The sequence below is a fragment of the Alligator mississippiensis genome, chromosome 3, assembly GCF_030867095.1.
Source record: "Alligator mississippiensis isolate rAllMis1 chromosome 3, rAllMis1, whole genome shotgun sequence".
NCBI classification, from domain to species: Eukaryota; Metazoa; Chordata; order Crocodylia; family Alligatoridae; genus Alligator; species Alligator mississippiensis.
The window spans coordinates 90,638,912-90,654,347 of NC_081826.1; the positions used below are offsets into that span (position 1 = coordinate 90,638,912).

Sequence of the window (15,436 nt, forward strand, 5' to 3'; positions counted from 1 at the left end):
CACTATTCTCCCACTGCCAAACTACCTTATTTTCCAAGTTGTTTTAATATGAATGGGACATATCCACTTGAAGAAAAAAAATGCTTACATTCTGGACAGATCTGTGGTGCCACAAGTCCATACTGGAAGGGAAATGTAAGTCCCATATCTCTGGCTATCAGACTGATCACTCCTAATATAGCCAATTTTCCATTTCATTTCAGCATTACCTGTCTGAATAACTGTTGATTTATAACATTGTTTCAGGTCAGGCCAAAGAAGCTGAAACGAGAGAAACTCATCTGAAGAATGAGCTGAAAAAACATCAAATCAGCATACCACCGACAAACATAGTATGACTTTTTCATTTCCTTTTTTTCACAGAGCCACATGTTTATCGCCTAGCAAATAAAACTAAATCTCAGTAGTTTGCATCAAAAAAATCAAATGATTTTTTTTTAAAAAAATCTTGTTTCCCCTTCTGACCATGCCTCCCCCAGATATTTAGATTCTAAACCAGTTGGCACACTTATATGAAGTAGTACCAAAGCATGTCTGTTGAAGAACAGCAAACTATGTTATTGTTATGTTAATATGTTTCAAACCTTCCTTGAAGGATGGAAATATAGCTCAGTTTCTGCCCAGATCTGGTCCTTGCCTTACAAAATGGCCAACTCTGACATGGCTCTTTATTGCTTTCCAAAGAACTTCTACTGCCAGACCTTTTCTGGTGTGGGGCTGTCAAACTACTGTCCGATGATTAGACATTTTGCATGTTACTGACCAAGGCTCAACGTAGACTAATAATTTAAGATGCAACATTAGTAGTGGTTACATTTTAACAAATTTGAGAGATCTTAAATTAAATTGCAAAGGTTATTATCTAAATCATTGAAGAGAAAGGTGAACACCCAGGATATTACTTAATATAACTACCTATATAGCCCTTGATGACAAATCAGTAAAATCAGTTGTTTCTGTAACTGTGCATTCAACAGTCTGGACCCATGGCTTTTGCTATACTTGCTGAACTTTTTAGATCAGGGATGTCAAACTCATGTTGTGGCCTGGGCCAATCCATCATGGCATGGTGGCAGTAGTAGCCTCTGTGGCAGCCACCTGCTGTGGTGGAAACAGCACCTGCTGTCAGTGGCTGTATCCATCACAGCCCACAGGCCCTGGTTTCTGCAGCTTGTCACACCCACTGCTGGCCACACTTCCAAGCTCCCTGGCCCACTCGAGTCCTGATATGACAGATCAAGCAGTTCTGCTACAGGTTCGAAACCCCTGTTTTAAACCATATGCAGATTAAGCTTCCAAAATTTGTTTTCTCTATAGAGATACAGTCCTTCCTGCTGTCTCCTGAGCTTTCTTCAGTTCTTCTGTCTTCATTCTAGACAGGCATCTTCAGATTCTCATGACACAATCAGCTAGTCTGACAGAACATGCTATAATTAGCTGAATTACTTCAATGAAGGGCTCATAAGCACATTTGTGAACTTTCTTTTTTGTTTTTGTCTGGAACCAGACTGATCCAGATTGTTGAATGCTTTAGTAGTGCTGTAGAATCTTTAGAACTAAGTAAAATCTCTAAACTGAGCCAATATTATGCATGTGTTAACTTTCAGTTTTAATTTACAGCTGCAGCATGTTGATTCTCTCATAAAACAAAAGATACTGGAGCAGGAAGCAGTAATGAAGCAACCTAGGAGAACATGTACCCTCCCAAACTATTCCAAAGTCAATCAAGATATTTTAGGGAAAGTAAGTTTCTCCAAAATACTTTCCAGTACAGTTCTATGCATTAGAGAGTATTGACAACCATGACTGCGGAGAACCTGCTTCAAGCTGCTTGATAAACAAGATTTTAAACAAATATCCAAACAAAAATACTTTCAGAATTGTCAGATAGGACTGGAATATGGGCACTAGAGATTAATGGTTGCAATAGACAAGGGGGCAGAGCAACAAAGGTGGGCAATATAGATGATAAAGGGCTTGGAAAGCAAGGCATACAAATCATAACACTATGAAAGCTATGAGAGGCTAAAGGAGCTAAGTATGTTCAGCTTGTGGAAAAGCGCTTACAGAGGGACATGATAGCAGTCTTCAAATACTGGAAAAGTTGCCACAAAAAAGAGGGAAAGCACCTTTTTTTTTTTTTTGCTGTAGAGAGGAGGATGCAGACTAGTAGTTTGAAGTTGTAGCAAAATAAGTTTAGATTGGATGTCCATAAAAACTTCTTCACTGTTAGAATAGTGAGACAGTGGCATAGAGTACTTAGGGTAGTTGTGGACTCTCCATCAGTGGAGGTGTTCAAGAAGAGATTGGACAGCCACTGGTTGGGAATGATCTGCCATGCCTATGTCCTACTATGGGTATTTCCCAGGCTTGTGAACTTTGCCGCTTGTCCCTTACCCTTCTTCTTCCCCCTCCCCTCCTTTCCGCTGACCCTTCTGCTACATGTGTTAGGGTGTTTTTAAGCCTTCCTCAGAGACATTGGGTATTGGCTACAGCCAAGGCTGGGGATTTTGACTGGGGTGTTCCAGTGCTCATGTTGGGACTAAAGCTGGAGGTTCCTGGCTAGAGGGACTTGCCCCTTCACTCAGGGTCTGACCAATCACTGTTTTTGGGGACAAAGGAATTTTACCCCATGGTCAGATGGGTATGGACTGTGGGTGTTTTTGCTTTCCTCTATAGGCAGGGGGTGTGGCCCTCTACCTAGGATCTCTTAAATGTCTTGACAGCATTTCATTGAAGCAGGATATTGGCTGCCATGGTTCCCTTGTTTTACCAGTGGCAGGTTAGGGGTGTTAGATCTGTGTTGCGTCAGGGTGGATGATATTCTTATATTGAGTTCAGATCGAATTGTGTAAGATGGTTTAGATCAGCGTTTCTCAACCCATGGGTTGTGGCCCAAAAGTGGATCACAAGAATATATGAAAGGGTTGCGAACAAACTTTAAATATGGATAAAGAAACTTTAAAAATGGATTTTCCTTTAAAGGAGAAAAACATGTGAAATCCTGGATTTTTCACTGGCAGACTGGCAGACTTCCAGCCTGCAAAGGGGCCCCCATACCTCCCCTTCCTGCCCCATACACCTACACCCTGCCCCACACACTGGGGGGCTGGGGGCTGGGGAGGGGGAACAGGTAGAGAGTGAGGGGCACTGGGTCAGGACTCGCCATCAATGTTTAAAAATGGGTCTTGGTACAAAAAAGGTTGAGAACCATGGGTTTAGATAAGGAATGATCTTGTTTCAGGTAGTGGTTTGAACTAGATAATCTCTGGAGGTTCCTTCCCAACCCTACTTCTCTATGACTTAGGTACAGACATTATACTTTTACCAGTATAAGTGATTGGAAACCAGTCTACCCATGACAGAACAGAAGTTTGTCACACATAGACTGGTTTAAAAATAGCAGAACCCAGTCTAAGATTTGCATCTTTTATCAAAGGGTGAATGCATGCTCTGTTCACTACCAATCTAGCATACTCTGCTTACAGAAAGCCACGTAACTTGGATCGATTCCGCCTTGGGCTTTTTGAACTTCTGTACCTAGCCTGTATGCTATGATTGCTTTAGCTGGGAAAAGGGAAATAATTTTGTCTCCAAAAGCAATTATTATTTTTACCTTTGTGGTGTAGATTGCACACTTAGCACAAATTGAGGATAACGAGGCAGCAAAAGTCATCTCTTGGCATTTGGCAAGTGACATGGACTGTGTAGTCACCCTGACTACTGAAGCTGCTCGTCGTATCTTTGATGAAACCCAAGGTCGACAGCAAGTGCTGCCTCTTGATTCTATATTTAAGAAGACTCTCCCTGATTGGAACAGGTATTAAAAAAGATTTGTACTTCTTGTCTTCCTAGCAAACCTGTTCTTCATTTCTCTTTTTTCCTAATATTGTTTAAACTTTACATTCACATAAGCTTCTCATTATAGGTTGGGGGGAGTGTCCTTCTCAGCAGCTCGGAGGCAGAGAGGGATCTTGGGGTCATAATTGACTCCAAGATGAACATGAGCTGGCAGTGTAACGAGGCCGTCAACAAGGCCAATCGCACCTTGTCGTGCATTAGCAGGTGCATGACTAATAGAACAAAGGAGGCGATGCTCCCCCTCTATGCAGCACTGGTCAGGCCACAGTTGGAGTACTGTGTCTAGTTTTGGGTGCCACACTTCAAGAGGGACATGGGGAATCTCGAGAGGGTCCAGAGGAGGGCCGCTCACATGATTTAGTGGCCTTTGTGATAGACCCTACGGGGGGGGGGGGGGGGGGGGTTGAGAGAGCTGAATCTCTTCAGCCTTCACAAGAGACGGCTGAGGGGAGATCTTGTGGCTGCCTATAAATTTATTAGGGGAGGTCAACGGGGAATAGGGGAAGCGCTGTTTACTAAGGTGCCCCAGGGAGTGACTAGGAATAACGGGTGTAAACTAGTTGAGAGTGGATTTAGGTTAGATATTAGGAAGAAATTTTTCACAGTAAGGGTGGCCAGGATCTGGAATGGGCTTCTGAGAGAGGTGGTGCTATCACCTAGCTTGGAGGTCTTCAAGAGGAGGCTAGATAGTCACCTGGCTGGGGTCATCTGACCTCAGTCCTCTTTCCTGCCAGGGTCAGGGGGTCGGACACGATGATCCATTGCGGTCCCTTCCAACTCTACAATCTATGACTCTATGAATAAGATGTCTTCTGATATTAAAATGTTTATTGGTGGCAGTGTAGTTTGAAGTGTTAAATAAAATCTATGTTCTGTAAATTTAACTTTGCATTGTTCTGTATTTCAGAAGTTTGTCTCAGAAGACAGGTGATTAGTACTAAGCTGCTTTCCTCTCACTCTCACACTCTATTATCTATCTCTCTCTTACAGTCTACAAACTATTTTTTGAAAAAAGTTATGATACATAGAACTCGTGTTTGGGATATTTTTATTAATACTTAGTGCTTTGAGACTAAATTATAACATTTTTTCATAATCCTTAAAATTAGATTGTAATTCAACTATAATAAATTATCCGTTTTCTCAAAGAAAGAGACATGATGTGGATTTTCAGTTTTCAGCCATATTTCAAAAGAGGATTTGTCTGATAAATTTTATTTGAATGTATAATTACCTTTTAATGTATTCATAGAATCATAGAAAACCATAGAAATTAAGGGCTGGGAGGGACCTCAGAAGATTGAGTCCAACCCCTCTGGGCAAGAATACTGCTGAGATCAAATGATCCCAGCAAGGTGCCTGTCCAGTCTCCTTTTGAAGACTTCCAAGCTTGGGGACTGCACCACCTCCTTGGGAAGTCTGTTCCAGATTCTGGTCACCCTTACCATAAATAAGTTCTTCCTTGCATCCAACCTGAAACCATCCTCTAACAATTTATGGCCATTGCTCCTTGTCTTCCCCTGGGGTTCCCTAACGAACAGTTTTTCTCCCAGCTCCCAATATTCACCCCTTACAAATAGATGGCCACCAAGTCCCCCTTCAGTCATCTCTTCCCCAGACTGAACAGTCCCAGATCCCTTGGTCTTTCCTCATAAGACTCGTCTTCCAGGACCTTAATCATTCTTTTGGTCCTTCTCTGGACCCTTTCAAGATTCTCCACATCTTTTTTGAAGTTCGGTACCCAGAACTGGCCACAGTGCTCCAGCTGGGGTCTCTCCAGTGCTGAGTAGAGAGGAGGTATTGCTTCCTTAGCCCTGCTCACAATGCATTGGCTAATGCATCCCAGTATGCTATTAGCTCTGACTACAGTGTTGCACTGGTGGCTCATGTTCATCCTGTGATCAACCATAACCCTGAGGTCCCTTTCAGCCATCATGCTGGCCACGACATCTCCTCCTGACCTATATTCATGTCACTGGTTACTTCTCCCCATGTATTAAAATGTCTGGAGTCTCAGCTGTTATAAAAACAGTGCATCAAATCTAGGCCAAAAAAAATCTTTGATTCAGATATGTGAATTAATAGAACACTGAATCATAATTTCCTAATAGTGTTTAATACATTTTGAAGCTTAATTATGTGTTGGTGACTTGGAGCTCAGTGTATTGCAGTGTTAATATGTGCATCAGGCATATTTTTGTTTCTGATTAGATTTGTCAAAGGTAATGGTGAAAGAAAATGAAGTGTAATTTGTCATGCTTGCTTTCTTTAATCAGGCCTTTACCTCACTTTCGGAATGGGAAAGATTGCTTCAAACCGATTGGAAAACCTGTATTTGCCAGAGATTTGTTAACATTTCCAGATAATATAGAACACTGTCAGATAGGTAAATGACATTTTAAAAAGTGTTAGTATCTTAATTTATAAACAGAGGAGATGAATAGTTTCTTTCTTTTATCAGATTGTACATGTTATATGTTCAGGGAGCTCAGCTAAACTCTTCTCAAATTTGCTTTTTTGACTAAGTGATTTCACCAAATAATGTTTGGTAGTAAGAGTATGACACTCAAATCAATCTTTTTGAAAGCAACTGTTGTGAATGTTCCCAGTGAGCACCATCACCAGTCTGTTTTTTATATTTACTCTCTTATCTTTACAATATAATTGGGGGGGAGGGGTTAAATACCTCATTATTTTAGACATTCAACCTAATGCCAGGAAACTGAAATCAGTTGTGAAATAAATTAAATTAATATTTTCCAGCTGCAAAGTACTACTTTGTAAAATCATTTGCCAATTGTGACATCTGGGCCCCATAGCTCATATGGATAGTTTAGCATTTTTTGTTGCTGAGAATTTTCATCATTTACAAATTCATTAAATTTACAGTGTTCGGGATGCTCTTAGGAGACACCATCATAATAGACAATTTGGATGCTGCCAATCATTATAGAAAAGAGGTATGTAATATAGTTTCGGGTGTTATATATTTATTTGAATAAAATCCTATTATGTTGCAGGTTTAGTATGCTTAGAAATAGTGATGGATTCTTGCCTGGTTTAAACTTACATACATGCATCTATGCCACTGGACTTTTGATGCATTTCAGCTCAGGTTCTGCCCATGAATGTTTTCCAGGTTTAAGTCTCAATGCATTTTATGATGCATTTAGTCTACAGTATCAATGCCAATGAAATTCTTTCTCTAATCTGGGCTTTATTTAAACAAAATACTACCATGTGGATGTTGCAATATGACAGAGGTGACCAGCCTACATCACAAGAGCCACAAGTGGCACAGGCAGCCTCTGGGTGTGGCACGCAAAAGGTTTGGGAGGAAACAAGCAGCACAACAGCAGATGGGGGAGGAAGCAGGTGGCAGAGCAGATCAGGCAGGGAGTGTGGGGCAAAAAGCAGGACAGGAGATCAGACCGAGGAAGGGAATCGGAGTTGCATTTGGAGAGTGTGTACACAGCTAATATGTGGCGCGCTTGCCAAAAATGTTGGCTCCAGCTGTTTTACAACGTGGGACATATTCTAGAGTTGGCCACATGGTGGCTGCCAGGTCCTTTTATTCTCTCCTTGAAATCCACAGACTCTGTGTTAGAGTTGCTTGTGTGTGTGTTAGAGTTGTGACGCCACTAAAGAGAATACCAATATATCAGTTTGACTGTACAGCCCATGCCCTTGCAGTGCAAAGATTTGCTGGTTGTGAACATAACTCACCCTCTAAAAATCCTGTAATGCTCTTTCACATATGGACCATCACTTCAATTCAGCCAGATGCTTTTGGGAAAGCTCAGCCATATTTCATGTTTTCAAAAACATACACTTGTTGCAAATCTGTTGTTAGAATTTTAATTCGATTTTTTTCAGTGATTTTGTATTTCCTATATTTAAAGTAAAACGTAAGCTAGGCTGTGAGGCACTCTTCTTTTTTAGGTTTGGTGTGAACATAGTGACAGAAATTTGGGATCCACAAAGATGATATCTCTGGAGCTGAGTAGACTTGTATTCTGACACAGCTCACTGAGGTTTAATAGAAGCAAGTTTCAGCAGGCATGGGCCATCATCTAAGAAAGTTCCATCACTCATCACTTTGTATCTCAACCTCAGAATTTTTCCTGTCCTATTTACATATTGATTCAGTATTCATAAATAGAATTGAACTGTTTGTATATCAAGCCCTGAGGGCTCATTAATGTCTTTTATAACCAGAAATATGTAGGGAAGGGGTCATGTTGCAGTGGGCATCCCAAGAAGAGCATCCAGTTAACTCTATGGGCCCTGCAAGATCTGAAATTAGATAGCTTTATCAATTTGGAATCAGTGCAGTGTGGGTTTCTTCTGTCTGTCTGTCTGTGAAGAGAATGGGTCATGGTTGTACAGTATCAGTTACCTGCATTAGAATTTATCTTGGCCCTTGAACCAAGCACTGGAAGAAAGAAACTCTTTGTATAGCCACATAAAATTGGATAGAATTTGAAGCATATGATTTACTTACATATTTATAAACATTTCTTTCTTTCTTTGCCTTATAATATGAATGCCTCACTATGCATGAATAAATTATCAAAATAGATGCCAGTTAAAGTACCACTTTGCTCTAAAAGGTAGCTGTGCAAAAGTGCTTCCATTTTCTCAGCAAAAATTACTTTGAATGAATTTTAGTCACTTCTGTTTGTCTTTGAGAGAGTGCATTTTATTTCTATAAAGCCAGCACAGTTAGAAAAATCAATTCTTATTCTAGATCATGTATTATCCATAGATGATGATGATGATGATTGCCTTCCAATTACAGGACCAAATTCTAGTCTGGAATTACTTGCTAGTAGCGATCCAAGAACCAAGGAGAAAACGGCATAGATCTTCTGGGTCTCTGAGTTTCCAAGACAGGAAGAATAATAGGAAAGGTCTTCTAACTTTTAAATTGAGCATGATTGCTCTATAATTTATTGAGCTGGAATAATCCATGCAGTATCGTGATGCAGTTTTTGAAGAATTACTTTTCAGTACAGAGCCAACTTTGTTGGAATGTATACCTATCTTTACATTCTTTTAACTGGTTTACTAATTTAGTATCACTTTATACTTACATAGGTTGTAAAAATTGCACATTGCCCAACATTGCTGACTAGGGAAGGAGATAGAATTCGCAGTAATGGAAAGTTTGGAGGCCTTCAAAATAAAGCTCCACCGATGGACAAACTCAGAGGAATGGTATTTGGTGCACCCATGCCAAAACATTACTATACGCTCTCTGGGCAGCTAGGTGGGTTGATTAAAATTGTAATAATACAGTATCAAATAATATTTAAAGTGATATTCTTTGCACACATCTTTGTAGAACATAAGGCTTAAAGTTGTGGAGATCTTTTTAAAAAAGAAAATACCTATACAATTACTTACTTGTTTGTGAATTCAAATTGTATTTGAAAATTTGGCTTCTAAAATCCGTCATGGTTTGTCTTTAGGAAAAAGAATACAAAAAACAACTCTGAGAAGTTCCCTCTTATTGCTGTGTTAGTGAGAGAGTGCCTGTAGGTGCTGCTTGTTCACAGAGAAGTATGGAAAAAAATAAATACATTTGAGAGAATAAACTGGTTGAATCCCAAAGTCTAGGAAAATGTTGATTTCTTAAGTCCTGTCTTGGTAGGAAAACGTACTTATACTGTAATCTCATAAAGATCAAGTTCTGTCACTGAGTTCCATGAAGCAGAGATGTTGAAATAGATAATGGGCATCCTTATCCAGCCACTATTACTTTTCTTATTGGATTATTACACCTACTCATATCATTAGATGCTGCTTTTCAGAAAACTTAGCTTAATAACTTAATGATAAACAAGCATATTGTAAGATACTGCAGCTTTTGATTTCTTACATTTTCCATAATCCTTTTAATATAATAGTACATTCATTTGTATATGTATTCATATTGTGAAATTATTTTACTTAACTTTTCAGAAACAAGGTTACTGTACCCTTCCTAAGTCCTTGCTTTCAGGAGAGGGAAAAGTACATTTCAAAGAATCCCAGGGTTAGAAGGAACCTTCCTAGATGCACAGGATTTGCTGTTCATAAAACATCCTGTATATCAGTGTTGTCCAACTTCTGAGCGGCCAAGGGCCACACTGCACTACCTGCTGCCGGAAGCCTAGGAGCTGGGTGTTAACCCTTCACAGGTCACCAAAGCCATCATTTGGACAACCCTGCCATCAAAAAGTCTTGCCCTTTCTCTTAGTCTTCCTTGATACTTGATCTAAATGTTCTGTATCACAGTATAAGCTAGTGATTGCCAAGAGGCATGCAGCAGTAGTGTGCTGTGAGCATGACATGGAGAGATCTTGTGATACACTTACGTGAGGAGGCAAGTGGTCTCCTCCCCTTCTGGCACCCTGTACCTGCCCCAGCTACTTCAGCAGAGCCTGTGGCTTCACTTCTAAAAGCTGCTGCCTTCCCCATCCTCAGGCAGCCCCTGTGCTGCTCTCTCCCCTCCGTACACAGTCCCAGCAGCATGTTCCTCTGCAAAGAGGTAGATGGGCAGATGCCTGGACAGAGCTGTGTTTTCCAATTCAGTTTACCCTCTCCACTCTTCCTGTGTGTGGGGGCTGCCCTTGCCCATGAGGTATAAACCAAGGGTTGAGAGGGGCAGACAGTGGAAAGAGCAGGGCACAGCAGGATAAGGTCCTGTCAGCTCAGGACCTAGAGCTAGATGAGTCTGCTCAGGACCTAGCTAGATGAGTGATTCTCAGGTTTTAATATCTGAAGCAAACCTTAAGTTTGGTTCCCAACTGGATTAAAAAATAGAGGGGGCTTGCTTTCTGGTTATGAGGTCATTCAATCAAACATCCAGTACAGGTGCAGTATTCCCATCTTTATTCCCCATCTTTAAACCATCCCACTTAGCTCTAGCTGTTTCTTCTTAAGAAAGTAGAAATTTTGCAGGAAGTAGTGTTCTAGGACTTGCCAATAGGGTCTTAAAAGCTTCATCAGACAGGAACACAAAATCCTGAGTTCCAAATCCTGACATTAATTTAATTCAGTTCAAAGACCATTTCATCCTATCTTTACTTACAGCAAAAGAACAATAATTAAAATCAAGCAGCTACATAAATTTAGTATTTTAGTTGCATGTCGTTTCTAATGAAAGTCAAAGAGAACTGTACTTGTACTCTCCATTTGATTGCTCCATTACTTTTCTGTTATCTGTCCTGATAGCAATGAACATTTATTTGTGTTGGTTTGTATTTGTGGTTTTAGGTTTGCTTGTTGCCTGTGCTCAGGTATCCTATTTTATGTTGATAACAAAGGTCTATAATGTTTCACTGAAATCATTGAAACTTGCATTTTGAAAGCCCATTCTTAATATTTCTCAAGTATTTCAGCTCTGAACATGCTGTATAACCAAATAAAATAATATATCTTCTAAGCCAGCGTTGTTGAACTTTTGAGTGGCCATGGGCTGCACACCATGGGTTGCCCCCCCACCCTCATTAACCCCTTGCTGTACAGGTTGTGAGAGCAAGAGGCAGAAGCCAAAGAAAGGAGAAGCACACTAGATACAGCACAGGGGACTGGTGGTCAGGCTCAGGAACCTGCAGGCTCTGAATTGGATAACTATGTACTACACTACTAACTCTTCATATTCAGCCAAAGAAACATGATTTAGTTATCTGATGCATCAACAGCAGTAAGCATTCTATTAGTCAAATTAATCCTTTGTTTGCACCAGCATTGCCCTGTTGTCTTTGCTGTGTTTTCATAGGTGAAACTGAAGGAACTTCAGGCCTACTGTACACTACAAAACTTGACAGGCAGAACTCCAGTTCCCTTGGCAAAACTTTGAGGTCATGCACACTTGAAGTCCGGGGGTTGGACCCGATGATCTATTGAGTCCCTTCCGACCCTAACAACAACATCTATGAATCTACTCTGTGGCAACAAAACTCTCCACTCTGCTGCAGAGTTTCTTCACCTCTTCTGAGCGGAGAAAGGCTTTTGCCACTGCCCTACAGCTCCCTGAAAGGCATATGAAGATATTTCTGTGCCTTCAGCTGGTTCCACAATCCATGTAGCAGCTGATGCCTTCTCAGACTGCTCTGCACTCTGGTATGGCTGCTGTAGTAGAGCCATGTAGTTCCGGAAGCACACGCGTACACCTGTGTTTTGGTAGCTTGACAGTGGCAGGTACTGCTGAAACTTCCTGCTGCCAGACTAGCTTAGAGCAATGAACACTGCTTAGCAAACAGTCTATTTCACAGGACTGGGATTCAAATCATTCAAGTCTCGCATTTGAATTCTGTAGTGTTGAAGGAATAAAAAGATGTAAAACCCCTCAGGATATGTCTGTACACCATGCAGTTATATCTGAGCTAGTTCAGCACACCCTAGCTTTAGAACGAGCCACGGTATCCCTGTGTTGGGTCACATGCAGCGTTGTACTAATTAGCACTGCTGAACAGGTACCAGAATTAGCCTGAGTACCACTAGTGCTGCCTTATACCATACCCACCCACGGTTATTGTCACCAAAGTTAGCAAATGTGATTTGGAATGCAAAAGAGTTAAATAAAGTGCCATTTTCAGAGTAAACTAGCACTTCAAATTATCACACATTATGTTAAAAAATAACTTCAGAATGTTGGATGTGATCTTTTTCAGCCTATTCGCAACCCTTTGAACCATTATAGTTCCAGGGGGTCTGCAACAATTTTGAATGATTCTTTATGTTGATGGCTTCCTTGTATTATGCCTGGCAGTCTCTTATTGAGAGCCAGTTTTGAAAAATAGCCTTCATTATTTTATTGTTTTGTGTGTTTTATGAAATCTTCTGTTTCTTTAATTAGAACTTCTTCAGCAATACCGTACATCAGTGATAAAACTTAATTGTGCAAATAAGGACCTTGATTCACAATTACAGTCCCTGAAAACTCCAGAGATGCAAAAGAAAAAACAGGAACTTGCCGAGCAAGAGAAAAATCTCAAGCTAGTAGAGCAGAAACTGGGTACGTAAGAACTTTTTGCTAACACCCACTTGTCTCTGAAGGGGAACTGCTAATAGAGTACTGTACATCTGGATGTAGTTATGTTAAAAACACTAGAAAAATTAAACTACAAAGACAAAATATGCTAAAGATTGGTTTAAAACTTAGTTCCCAACATGGGCTTTTATTTTAGCTTAAAATTAGAATCTTGAATTGTAGCTTCTAATTCTTAAAGATCAAAAAAAGTACAAAAACTGTTTTAAGTGTTCATGAAAAAACATGCACATTGCATAAAAGGGTGTATTTTACTGGTCACGCCTTTATTATCTAAAGTGACGTGTGAACATGAGACTATGATCTCACTAATAAGAATTACACATTTTTATTTTTTTGCTTTCCAGCATTAGGAAAAGATGCTAGTTCAAATCACTTAACAAAGAGATCAACTAATGTGTTTTCCTAGCAAGAATAAAATGTTTTCTAACTAAGAAAATACTATCTTGATTCTTTTATGATAACATTTCAAAATGTAATAAATATGTATTGAGTTGATATAAAATTATTTCTATGATATATTTGAAAACTAAGTTTTGATTCCCACTAATCTATAAACTCCACTAGTAAAGTGTTCAGTAAGTAATTGTTTTAGGTATGTGTTCCTTGAATGTAATCACTTCTTTACGTTGAGGAGACAAGTCTGTATCAAATAGCAAGACATACTTATTTTGAAACACATTTGCCTCATTTCATGAATGATTTTATAATCAACAAGGTAAAAATAACCATTTTTAACGCGTTCCTATTTATCCTTATTTGAAGGTATGACCCCATCAGATAAAGGCTCTGAATCATTTCAACCAACAACACTTGATTTTTCAGACAGCCCCATTCCTCCCAAAAGAATGAGAAGAGAAATGGTAAAAAAGTTATATAGGTAGGTCTGTTCTGAATAGTCATCATTTTTCCATTAGATAAATTAGAAATGAATATGGGTTTATTTTTGCCCAGGAAACAAACTATTTTTAAAAATATCTTTTAACTTCAGTGTACAGTGACCAGTCATTAAAACAGATAGAGATTGTGTGCATGAGAGAGAATTCCCAAGACTGTTAAAACTTCCTGCCAAGCTTGTACTGTCATGAAAGCTTTACAGAAAATCTTTACTACTCAAGTTCCACTTCCGTCTGAGGTTATTGGCTGGCATCACAGTATTCTTCCAAATCCTCAACTTTTCCTGGTATCTTCAACTCCTTCACACCTTAAATTCAACACCCAGCAGTCTTAGCTTGCTAGTCCACATTGAGCACATGTGCTATAAGGAGGCATCCTTCCCATGTAGGCTGTGCCAAACATTTCTATGGGATGTGATCTGTAGTACCACATGCTGGCATAGAGAACAGGTAGCAGATGTTTGTAATGCTTCTACTTGTGCCCCACCACTCTGGCACACTAGTACACACTTTAGTTTGTCCCTTTGCACTATATGCAAGAAGTGAGTGGCATATTGTGTTTCTTGCCATCCAGATTTCCATGGAAAAATACATCTTGGCCTTACTTTTTGGTAGCATTTTCATGTGTTTACTGTCCTTTTCTTTCTTTTACTTTGTCTTAATGCAAGACTTAACTAGCTAGTCAATTGAGGTATCTAAATGTTATATTACTCTGGTATCACCCCTCATTCTTATCAATGTAGCTATAAAACCGGTAAGTAAAACAGTATCCTGTTTACGGTATTAGTATTAGACTTTATCTTAGACATTCCACTGAGAACAGTCCGTCTAGGCCAGAAACTTCACAGACAGTGCATTTGAAGGCTTTTGAGGATGAACCTTAGCTAGTGTAAATTGTCATAGCTTTCCATAAAGTGTAATAATTTATGCTAGTTGAGGTTCTGTCCCTTTATAACTATTCTAGAATTGATTTGTGAACCCCTATACATTTTTTATTTAGTGCAGAAGAATGGATCTCTCCTACAAAGAAGCAACAGCAGCAGCAAATGCAGACCTCTACATCAGAATTTAATGGAACACCACGGAAGAGAAAGGCATAGACCAATTACATTTGTTGAAAAGTAACTGTGTATTGAAAAATGTGCATAAGCTCATTTAAAGAAATATTCATGTTGTATTACAAATTAATATGAAGATTTTTATACAGATAGAAGATATAAATGTATTTCAGTTAGTAGCAACAGCAATTTCCTAAGTATTTAAAAATTGGTAGTCTAATTTTTGTATAGTTAGCTTTTATTTCTAAAATTTTTCAGAGTTTTTAGGTTTCTGAATGTGGAAAAAGCTTAAAATACAGCCTTTTTTATTTATGAAGATTTTCAAACTTTGCAATAAAATTGCTGCAATATAGAAAATGTTGCCAGCACAGTGTGGTGTTGGGATTAACGTGGTCGGAAATGTGGTGAAATGCGATTGTCATTTAAAAAGTGTCTAAATCCCTTTTTGGAAAGAGGACACTCTGGACTGCCCTGTTTAGGTAGAAGAAATAATTACTAATGCCAAGAGAAAATATTATTAAGGCTAAGTACAGACATTCAAAAAGCCTGTCACAGATGGGCTTTTATCATGCTTTACTCTA

General features: G+C 39.4%; 1 protein-coding gene across 1 annotated transcript in view; it reads left to right on the forward strand.

Moving 5' to 3' along the window:
- SMCHD1 (structural maintenance of chromosomes flexible hinge domain containing 1) overlaps window positions 1-15,212 on the forward strand; it is a 131,470-nt gene extending 116,258 nt beyond the window's left edge. The window contains exons 40-48 of the mRNA XM_006269521.4: window positions 247-332; window positions 1,621-1,743; window positions 3,630-3,820; window positions 6,138-6,247; window positions 6,751-6,821; window positions 8,962-9,133; window positions 12,710-12,868; window positions 13,667-13,781; window positions 14,798-15,212. Coding sequence (XP_006269583.2) covers window positions 247-332; window positions 1,621-1,743; window positions 3,630-3,820; window positions 6,138-6,247; window positions 6,751-6,821; window positions 8,962-9,133; window positions 12,710-12,868; window positions 13,667-13,781; window positions 14,798-14,897 — 1,127 coding nt within the window. The 3' untranslated portion in view covers window positions 14,898-15,212. The remainder of the gene's footprint in view (window positions 1-246; window positions 333-1,620; window positions 1,744-3,629; window positions 3,821-6,137; window positions 6,248-6,750; window positions 6,822-8,961; window positions 9,134-12,709; window positions 12,869-13,666; window positions 13,782-14,797) is intronic.
- Window positions 15,213-15,436: the final 224 nt, after the last annotated feature.